The sequence below is a fragment of the Schistocerca americana genome, chromosome 1 (genome assembly GCF_021461395.2).
Source record: "Schistocerca americana isolate TAMUIC-IGC-003095 chromosome 1, iqSchAmer2.1, whole genome shotgun sequence".
In the NCBI taxonomy this organism is placed as follows: domain Eukaryota; kingdom Metazoa; phylum Arthropoda; class Insecta; order Orthoptera; family Acrididae; genus Schistocerca; species Schistocerca americana.
Window position 1 is genome coordinate 158,738,291 of NC_060119.1, and position 11,696 is coordinate 158,749,986.

An 11,696-nucleotide genomic window follows, 5' to 3' on the forward strand; every position below is an offset into this window, starting at 1 on the left:
AGAATTTAAGAAGATGGAACCTGGAACTGAACGAACGAGAAGTTGTAGTGAAAGAAGAAAGGTGGAGGGAGTATTAGGGAACGATTGACAAGAACAGGGTAAAGAAATACAGAAGAAGAAGAATGGGTAGCTTTCAGAGATGAAATAGTGAAGCGAGCACAGGATCAAATAGGTAAATAGATGAGGGCTAGTAGATATTGAATAGGTTGAATTTAATTGACGAAAGGAGAAAATATAAAAATACAGTAAATGACGCAGGCGGAAAGGTATACTGAAAGGAGGTGCAAAATGGTTAATTAGGGATGGCTAGAAGACAAATATAAGGATGTAGAAGCATGTATCATTAGACGTAAGACAGATACTGCCTACAGGAAAATTAAAGCGACCTTTGGAGAAAAGAGAACCACCTGTACGAATATCAAGACCTCAGATGGAAAACACGTCAGCCGGCCGCGGTGGCCGAGTAGTTCTAGGCGCTTCATTCCGGAACCGCGCGACTGCTCCTGTCGCAGGTTCGAATCCTGCCTCGGGCATGGATGTGTGTGATGTCCTTACGTTACTTAGGTTTAAGTAGTTCTATGTTCTAGGGGACTGATGACCTCAGATGTTAAGTCCCATAGGGCTCAGAGCCATTTGAACCATTTTTGAAAACACGTCCTAAACAAAGAAGGGAATGCAGAAAGGTGGAAGGAGTCTATAGAAGGTCTATACAAGGGCAAGATGACGTAGATGAAGATAAAATGGAAGATATGACACTGTGTGAAGAATTTGAAAGAGCACTTAAAGACTTAAATCGAAACAAGGCCGTGGGAGTAGACAACATTCCATTAGAACTACTGATAGCCTTGGGTGAGCCAGCCGTAACAAAACTGTTTCATCTGGCGAGCAAGATGTACGAGATAGGCGTAATACCCTCAGACTTCAAGAAGAATATAATAATTTCAATCCCAAAGAAAGCAGGTGTTGACAGGCCTGGAAATTATCGAACTATCAATGTAATAAGTCACGGTTGCAAAATACTAACACGAATTCTTTACAGACCAATGGTAAAACTGATAGAAGCCGACCTCGGAGAAGATAAGTTTCGATTCCGTACAAATGTAGGAACACGCGAGGCAATACCGACCCTACGACTTATCTTACAAGGTAGGTTTATTAGATTAGATTAGATCTACTTTCATTCGAATTTATCTGTAGTGAGGAGGTCCTCCAAGATGTAGACCATGTCAGAAAAACAATAAACACATGTTACAACTAAAACAAATAAGCTAATGGACCTTCCACAGGTCCAAGTGGAATGATATTTATTTTTCAAATGAACACTGTATGAAAGGATCATTTTACAACACTCATTTACTAAGATCACATTCATGAACTGAATTTAAAATTAAACTGAATTTAATTGATTGTTAATCATTTTATGGAAGCTGGCAAGTTATTGAAAAAAATGTGTTCCAGAATAATGCACACCATTTTGTACAAGAATAAGTGACTTCAAATCCTTTTGAAAATTATTCATATTTCTAGTATTGATTCCATGAAGTGAGCTGTTGGTTTTTAAAAGTGATCTATTTTTAATGAAAAATTTCATTAAGGAATAAATATATTCGGAAACTGTTGTTAGTATCCCTAGTTCCCTAAACAGGCCTCAGCAGGACATTCCTGATTTCACACCACATCTAACTCTTATTGCAAGTTTGTGTGCCTGGAAAGCTTTAGCTTGGTTTGATGAATTACTCCAAGAAATAATCCCATATGACATTATGGAGTGAAAATAAGTGTAGTATGCCAGCTTTTTTATTTTTATATCCCCTGTGTCTCACAGAATTCGCATTGCAAATAGAGGTTTGTTTAGATGCTTCAGCAGTTCTGTGCTGTGCTCCTCTCAGTTGAATTTATTATCAAGCTGTAATCCCAAGAATTTAACATTGTCTACTTCTTCTATCTGCTTGTCATCATATGTAAGGCAGATACTAGTAGGATACCCCTTACAAGTTCTGAACTGCATGTAGTGTGTTTTTTCAACGTTTAGTGACAAAGAATTGGCTAGGAACCAGTGATTAATATCCACAAACATTTTATTAGCCGATCTTCCTAAGACTATACTTGATTTGCTATTTATTGCAGTGTTTGTATCTTCAGAAAACATAACAAACTTGGCATCTGTTAATGTTACTGATGAAAGGTCATTGATATACACAGAAAAAGTAAGAGCCTCGAGATGGAACCTTGTGGAACCCCACATGTAGTCACTTCCCGGTTGAGTGATGTGTGATGACTTAATACATGTCTCTTTCCTGATAACACCGTTTGTGTCCTGCCAGAGATACAAGATTTGAACCATTTTGCAGCATTTCCTGTTACACCATAATATTCTAATTTACTTAAAAGGATATTGTGATTTACACAGTAAAATGCCTTTGACAGATCACAAAATATACCGTTTCCTGCAATGTTTTGTCCAATGAATTAAGTACATTTTCACTGTAAGTGTAGATCGTCTTCTCAATATCAGAACCCTTTAGAAATCTGAACTGCGACTTTGACAGAATGTTATTTGTGATAATATGGTTATAAAGCCGATTGTACATTACCTTTCTTAAAACTTTTGAGAATGCTGGTAAAAGAGAAATTAAATGGAAATTTGACGCTATTTCTGAATCTCCCTTCTTAAACAGTGGCTTAACCTTAGCATATTTCAACCAATCAGAAAATATTCCACTGATAAACGACTGGTTACACAGATAGCTTAATATGTTACTTAACTCAGAATCACACTCTTTAATTAACTTTGTTGATATTTCATCATACCCACTAGATGTTTTTGATTTTAAAGATTTTGTAATGAACATTACTTTTGCTGTGGTAGTGTAGGTAAAATTCATATTATGGAAGTTGCTAGAAATGTCTGGTTTGAGGTACCCCACAGCAGCACATTCATTCTCTTTACTGATATCACTACATTCTTACTTTTCAATTTGCTGCTAAAAGTTTGTTGTGCCCTAACTACACCTGCAACTGCTTGAGGCTCACCAGCTATTAACCGAAGCAAAAGGTCAAATCTATTTTCCCCATTCACCACTAAGCTGTCAGACAAAGTTCTAGGCCTGTTCCTCCTGTTGTCTGTTGCCACATCCCACCTCTCTTCACCCTTCTCCCTCCCCTGGCCTTGTCTCACTCAGCCTAAAGGACGGAAACTTTCCCTTCCTTTTCTAGTATCTTCCTATCTCTACTACATAAGCTACAAAATCACTGATTAGTCTCATTTACTTTCCCTACTCCCACGCCACTACAGTCACTCACGTGGAAAAACTACAGCCCCCGTCACACCAAGGCCCCGACCTAACAATTCTACGGCAAGTCAAGTACTTTTCACTCATGATAAACGTAATAGTTTATTAAGAATAATTCAGATAAATTACAGATGAACACGAAAATTTCATTCCACAAATTTGGCCTATACGCAACTGTATGTAAGCAAAAACAACAGTGCAAAATTTCTGAAACAACAACTTAAACTTTACTCTACTTTCCGGAAATGTGAGTTAAACAACGAAGAGGAACGCTACAGTGAAATTGCTGGACAGAGCAAAGAACAATTAAACGAAATTCTATAGATTTGCTGCGGCAAAACGTAAACAGAAAATACGACGATAACCCGACTGTACGATCTCTTCGCGATTTCTGCTATATTACGTAAAGAAAAATGAAACCTTTAATGGTACGCTTAAACAGGACACTAATACACTAACACCATGTAATCAGTACTAAACTAAATGTTGTTATAATCTAAAATGACTTATCTTTACGAGAACACCAAAACTCACCTATGGCATTTGTAGACTTAGAGAATGATTTTGACAATGTTGACTGGAATACTCTCTTTCAAATTCTTGAAGTGGCAGTTATAAGAGTCGAGGGGCATGAAAGGGCAGGAGTGGTTGAGAAAGGAGTGAGACAGGGTTGTAACCTATCCCCGATGTTATTCAGTCTGTACATTGAGCAAGCAGTTAAGGAAACAAAAGAAAAATTTGGACTAGGAATTAAAATCCATGGAGAAGAAATAAAAATCTCGTAGTTTTCTGACGACATTTTTAATTTTGTCGGAGACAGCAAAGGACCTGGAAGAGCAGCTGAACGAAATGGACAGTGTTTTGAAAGGAGTATATAAGATGAACATCAACAATTGCAAAACGAGGATAGCGGAATACAGTCGAATTAAATCAGGTGATGCTGACGGTATTACATTAGAAAGTGAGACACTTAAAATAGTAAATGTGTTTTGCTAGTTGGGGAGCTAAATTATTGATGATCGCCGAAGTAGAGACGATATAAAAAGCATAATGAGAATGCCTAGAAATACGTTTCTGAAGAAGATAACTTCAATAACATCGAGTATAGATTTAAGTGTCAGGAAGTCTTTTCTGAAAATATTTATATGGAGTGTAGCCATGTATGCAAGTGAAACATGGGCGATAAACAGTTTGGACAGGAATCGAATAGAAACTCTCGAAATCTGGTGCTACTGACGAATGCTGAAGATTAGGTGGGTAGATCACGTAACTAATGAGGAAGTACTGAACACAATTCGGGGGAAGAGGAATTTATGGCACTATTTGACTAGAAGAAGGTATCAATTGGTAGGACACGTTCTTAATCATCAAGGGTTTACCAATTTAGTACTGAAGTGAAGCGTAGAGGGTTACAATCATGGAGGGAGATCAAGAGATGAGCACGCTTAGCAGATTCATAAGGATGTTGGTTGCAGTAGTTAATTCGGAGTTAAAGAGGCTTGCACAGGATAGAGTAGCATTGAGAGCTGCATCAAACCAGTCTCTGGACTGAAGACCACAACAACAACAACAACAACATCTACATTTACATACATACTGCACAAGCCACCGTACGCTCCATGGCGTACGGTACATTGCACCGCTACGATACTTGGGAGACGAGTCTTTGGTACTGACAGCTGATTAGAGTCTTTGATTGTCTAGTGATCACGGGAACCAATCCAGTGATAGGCTGCTCTTGTTCAAGTTGCCGCACAGCAAGACTAACGCGCACGCTTGAGTTTTCTGCGTGTAACTGGTGCTGTTATTTCGTTTTGTTTAAGTACACATCTGTTTCGCAGTTATTTGGTTCCTGGCTTTTTTTGTCTTTATTCACTTCAGTTTCATTTGAAACCGTGTACAGTGCAAGGCCTGGTGTGCGGCCAACGTGTGAAGTGAAACGGAGGGAGAAAAACCTGCTACATAGCCCAGCTGATTTGTGTGTTCGGCGAGGCTCGGATTTCAAAAAAAAAGATACTACCTTATTTGGTATTGCTATGTTTGCAAAGAGAACTGCAACAGCTATGAAAGTAAGCCAAAAAGGTTCAAATGGCTCTAAGCACTATGGGACTTAACATCTCAGGTCATCAGCCCCTAGACTTAGAACTACTTGAACCTAACTAACATGAGGACATCACACACATCCATGCCCGAGGTAGGCATCTAACCTGCCACCGTAGCAGCAGCGCGGTTCCGGACTGAAGCGCCTAGAACAGCTCGGTCACAGCGGCCGGCTAAAGTAAGCCAAACACTGATGTAACGATAGGGGAAGAACAATACAAGACAGACTGCGATTAGACTGGCCCAGCAAGGATGCAGACGACAGGGAAATTGCGGGCAAGTAAGACCCAAGTGACAGCTTCCCGTGAGTTTAAAAAAAAAAAAAAATAAAAAAAAAATGGTTCAAATGGCTCTGAGCACTATGGAACTTAACATCTGAGGTCATCAGTCCCCTATAACTTAGAACTAATTAAACCTAACTAACCCAACGACATTACACACATCCATGCCCCAGGCAGGATTCGAACCTGCGGCCGTAGCGGTCGCGCGGTTCCAGACTGTAGCGCCTAGAACCTCTCGGCCACCCCGGCCGGCTGAGAGTTTCAGAAAGAGTGTATTCGTCGTCATGTATACGTGGTGATATTACAAACTTACGAGGATGGTGGAGAAGGGTGGATGTATCAGTTAACGCAGGGGACCCTGATTGTAGAAGGATCGAGTAGAAAGTAGTGAGCGAAAATTGTTCTGACAATTCTGACAATGCAATACACGTATCGGCACTGTTGCTGGTAAGGTTGTAGGTAGGCAATTGTCAGAGGGGTTAGTATGGCCCGAAACAAGAAAAAATCTATAGTAAATATGAACTCCATAACGCATACGTTGAGAGCTATGCGCACTTGTTCATCTTCGACAGAGTGAAATACATCTCTTGTACTGCAAGCTCTACGTATGGTTTCCGTATTTTTGGAATAGGTAATATGGACTAAAAGAAGGAAAAATGAGCAAATAAGGAAAAGTCAGCAGTAAATATGGGCTCTAAAATCCATATCTTAAGATGTATGCGCAATTCTTTAGCAGAAGAGATGGTCCCTTACGTGAAATGTACGTTGACGGCAGTCGAATTGCTCTGCAGTGAGCTTCAGATGTTGATTCTCTATATTTTCTCAACAGAATTTCGCGGAAAGAATGTCTAATTGCCTCGATGTGTTGTTTTTATCCGACCATTTGGGGATACCAAAGACTCTGGCAATGCTCAATAATGAGTCGTACTAATGTTTTGTATGCCGTCACCTTCTGTATCAGCTACACTTTCCTAAGATTCTTGCAATAAACGAAGACGACCATTCCCCTTCCCTACTATTGACCTTACGTTTCAGTTTGTATAGTCTTGACACACTTTCCTGGGGCACTCACGTCTGGCGCGCGGGGTAGCCCTCCAGCCTCAGGCGTCTTGTCACGGTTCGCGCGACTCCACCCGTCGGAGGTTCGAGTCCTCCCTCGGTCATGGGTGTGTGTGTGTTGTCATTAGCGTAAGTTTAAGTTAGATTAAGTACTGCGTAAGCCTAGGGACCGATGACCTCAGCAGTTTGGTCCCTTAGTTCTTACCACAAATTTCCAAATTTCCGTCACGTCTCTGGTCAATACTCGCCGTTGAGTCTTGGAGTCACTCATATATCTGGGAACCTAATCCGCATGCTCGGAAGTTCGTTAACAGTCTGCAGTTGCTCACAGTATCAAACACTTTTTGGAAATCTGGGAATATGTAATCTGCCAGTTGCTCTCCATCCAAGGTTCATGGTTTATCATGTGGTAAAAGAGGAAGCTGCGTTTCGCATGACGAACTGAGACAATGTTCAGGAATTCTGCAGTATATCAATGTTAAGGATACTGATCTGCAAATCGGAGAGTACATTCATTTACCCATCTTAGTCGTATATGCATGAGTCACCTGCGGTTTTTCCAGTCGCTTGAGAGTTTCCATCAGGTGAGAGATTCGCGATAAATCCTAGTCAAGTAAAGGGCCAATGCTGTAGAGTACTCCGTGTGAAACCGAATTAAGATTCCATCCTGACCCGGAGACTTATCTGATTTCAACATTATCTATTGCTTCTCTGCTCCAGGGATGCTTGTTTGTGTTCTCCACATAGCTGCCTGTGCGACGATATGTTTGTACTATCCTCCATCATAAATGACTTAAAGGAGAAATTTAAAACTTCTATTAGCACACCAGACTGGTCGACGAGTAACTGGATGGAAGCCTTCAACATGCTTAGTGAGTTTATGTAGGACTGGCATTTTCTCGGGTTCCCAACAAGAATCTCGCTAAGTTGTGGCAGTGATAGGTGTTCTACGCTTCACGCATCGATCTTTTCATACATTCTCGAGTTTCTAATAACTTTTGTCCGTCGACATCTATTCGTCCTTTTTCGAACTGAGAGTGCAACACTGCTTCCTCAGGATTTTCCGAATTTTGTTATTAATCCACGGTGGATCTTCCCTCTCCGTAATCCACTTACTCGGCACATACTTCACCAGAGCGCGATTTACAGTCAGCTTAAACTGTGCCCCTAATTCCATACTGGAACCAAACAGAGGTCCATCCCAATCAATTACCGAGCGGAAGTTGAAGAGGAAACTGCATGCAATCAATTCCAGGTACGTGGTGCAAGAACACTGATAACAGCCGGAAATAAAACTGCGCGTCTTCGAGGAGCAAAGAACACATAATCTGGACATAAGTCGACTGACAGAGTGTAGTATGGTCTGACGAGATGTCACTTTGCCTTATTCAAGTTAATGTGAACATGAACCATGATGTTTATTTGATTATTATCGGCAACCATTTTCTGGGTGTTCCTGGGGAGCACATTGCGGACACGACCATGTTCCAAGATGACACAGTTGTGTTTACAGGCCTTCGTGCACACGTTTTTCGCTCGACGAACATCACGACTCGAAGGCAAAAGCTCCCGGTTTTAATATCATAGAAAATGTCTGCGTGTAACAGTGCGTGAAATTTAGGACGTCCCGACGATCTGGTACCTATACAGGGTGTAGTCACTAACGAGTGGCTTCAGATGTATGTGGCATACCTAAAGCGACTTGCGGATTCTTCGCTGGCAAGTGAAGCAACTGTCAGGCCTAGTGGTGGTATTACACCGTAGCAGCGTGATGTATCCAGGGACAAACACCGTTTTGTCGTGTGTGCTTATAATACAGAGTTTTCACTAGTGTATCATCGTGGTTTTAATTAAATCTGGTAATGAAATGAACAAATTGGGAAAGGCGAAGATAGGATGCAAGAAAAAGGGGAGGGGGGAGAAGAGGGAGGAAACAGAGATACGTTGCATATAATAAAAATATTCATACAGTAAGCAAAGCCTTAGTTAATGAGCATCAATAGCTGAATTAATAGTACTGTCTCTCCACATTATGTAAGCCAACAGATTCAACATTTTGAAATGTATTTGTAATTGCGTAATTTTTCAGTTTATCCATCTAACGTGGGACACACTTTCAAGGATACTTCAACTTAGTAAAGACAAGGCAATAATTACCAATCAAACACAAACTCTGTCTTGTATTTTCCAATAGATTTTATGTAGCAATTGCATAACAACAGAAAACTGCTGTTACCTCACAATAAAATACATAATTGCCCTAAAATCTGGAACATTACTAAAAAGACAAAATTTCTATGGGCCTCAAAGCGCGCAAAAAACAATAAAAAATTTATAACCCTCTTTACATAAATCTTAAGAACCATACAAACAATAAATGATTTGCTGATAAAAACTTCCACAGAAAGAGGATAACTTTTAACATATAACAGCAGAAACAACTCCCAATTTCTATTTCAGAATAGGACATTAAAAACCCAGTACAATGAAAGGCATCTTTCAGGTATTACAAAGTTTCAGTGACAGGTAACAGCACATCAGAGGTGCGCGAAAACTACAACTCAGATCGAGCCTGAATGAAAGCTGAAAGGAACGGCGAAGAAGGAAAGATGGACGCCTCGTCGTCACCAGCAACAAATAATAAAATACTTAAATTCGCCGAATAACTGGTGTCTACTGATAAACACAGCGACCACTCTATCGGTTAGAATTCAAACTGGCGGCCGCCAAGGTGTCGTCCCCCAGTTAAACGACCAGCTACAACGGACGACGCGCACCGCTGATTATACCAATGAAACAACTGCGTAAAACACACAGCAATGGGCAGTATCCAGAGTAACACAATCCTCAAAACATTAGGAAAATTTCAAAACAGGAATGCAATTACTCTTTGCAACCAGTTTAAATCTTTTGCAGTCACTGTCTAAAACAACAGTTCATCCTCCCTTTGCACAGGAACCACGATACATAAAAATTCACCATAAGAACACTTTACAATGTGTAGAAACAAGAACACATACTCTGTCTATAATTCTAAATAACAGTTACATACAAGGAGAGAAACAATGTCATAAATCTCTAGGTGGAGTAAACTTACTAACAAAAGGCAGAAAGAAGTGCTGGAAAATGGCTGGCTCTGAGCACTATGGGACTTAAGCGCGGAGGTCATCAGTCCCCTAGAACTTAGAACTACTTAAACCTAACTAACTTAAGGACATCACACACATCCATGCACGAGGCAGGATTCGAACCTGCGACCGTAGCGGTCACGCGGATCCAGACTGAAGCCCATAGAACCGCTTGGCCACTCCAGTCGGCTGCCAGAAAATCAAACCTGTAGATATTTCGGAGTGCACAGGCACCCACATAGATATACACTCCTTGCCTGTATCTCAAGTGCGTCCAAAAGCAGCCAAACCACTATTCAGTAAGTTCTGCACCAGTGGTCAACAGGAAACATAACATGGACGTCCAAATAATGGGAGAGCCATTAAATGCCAACAGCACGAAACTCATTATACATATATACAGCAGGACTTTAAGAACCTGAATAATTCTAACAGCTTGATTCTGTACCGTATCCGGTTGCGGGCTGATACATCTGAAAGCCGCTTTCACATGTTCACATCGTTTAACAGCACAGATGAGACGATCGCCCTCTCACTACACGCAGTACACACTCCCGACCGTATGCATGTCTCCGTCCGTAGCCCCACTGCCTACATGACAGATAGAGGCAGAGCATGCGCAAAGAGCGACCGCCGACAAACAGACTGCACACTGGAGCGCCAACCAACTGACTAAAACCTTCGCTCTCCCCACTGCGACGTTCGCTTAAATAGCGAAAAGCGACCAAAGAGGAAACCCGCAGCCACGCGATACAGAATCGATCGCAGATACCTTAAATGAGTACAGAGAAGCGACTGACGCTAACAACGCCACGTATGAATCCAACTGAAAAGACAACACGCAAGACTAGAGCTCTGAAAAGCCTTTAATGACAATTATTGGCACAAGTTCCAACTTAATATATGTTTTTGTAAAATATGTACCAAAAGTAAAGAAATTAATAATAAATCACCCCGATAAAGGCAACTTTCAGCATTGTGCGACATGTTGGTTTTTTAAACAGTCTGGCAGCACCATAACAAAGCTGTAACCTTTGATGGTGAAAAAAAAGTATTAACACAATAAAACGGAAATTTTAATATCAACACCGTCTCTGTACTGAACTGAGAATTTAACACACTGCCTTCCCTGTCAGTTCATTGAGATCTGTACCCCCATGCTCCCTCCTGGCACGGTCGCCACACGTAGTGAACGAGTGGCCCCTGGATGTCGACAGCCCGCCGCACGCACGGACGCCGCCGCCGACGCCAGAGAAGCGCGCGCCGGTGGCGACGCCGCGCCACGCCCCCCAGCTGAGCGGCGGCAGCAGCAGCTCCGACGGCTGGGCGTCGCCGCCGCCCCCGCTGCCGGAGCGACAGGACAGCCTCGCCAGGAGGCCGGAGGCAGAGCAGCTACTGTCTGCGCCCTGGTTCCAGGCTGGTATCCCCAGGTCAGTAGCCACCGATCACTGCGTACTAATGGACCCGAGCCTGAAACTCTACTGTTCCTCCTGTTGCACAAATGGAATATCAGTTATAAAATTGTCCCAAATAGTAAATGATACATTACTCACATATTGTGTTCTCTTCGACAACTGAGTGATGAGCTTATATGAAACTCTGTGATCACTATTAACCTTTGTTTCTTCATGGCTGTGACGGAAATGTAGCATTACATTTGTGGCCACAACTAGTCAGATAATATTACACTAAAGCACCAAAGCAACTGGTATAGGCATGCGTATTCAAATACGTAGACAAGCAGAATATAGCGTTGCGGTCGGCAACGCCTGTATAAGACAAGTGTCAGGCGCAGTGGTTAGATCGGTTACTGCTGCTTCAATGGCAGGTTATCA

The 11,696-nt window shown here is 41.6% G+C and overlaps 1 protein-coding gene across 1 annotated transcript in view; it reads left to right on the forward strand.

The window, feature by feature from the left end:
- Positions 1–11,696, forward strand: part of LOC124612460 (SH2 domain-containing protein 5-like) — a 378,639-nt gene that overhangs the window by 347,380 nt on the left and 19,563 nt on the right. The window contains exon 6 of the mRNA XM_047140727.1: positions 10,998–11,291. Coding sequence (XP_046996683.1) covers positions 10,998–11,291 — 294 coding nt within the window. The remainder of the gene's footprint in view (positions 1–10,997; positions 11,292–11,696) is intronic.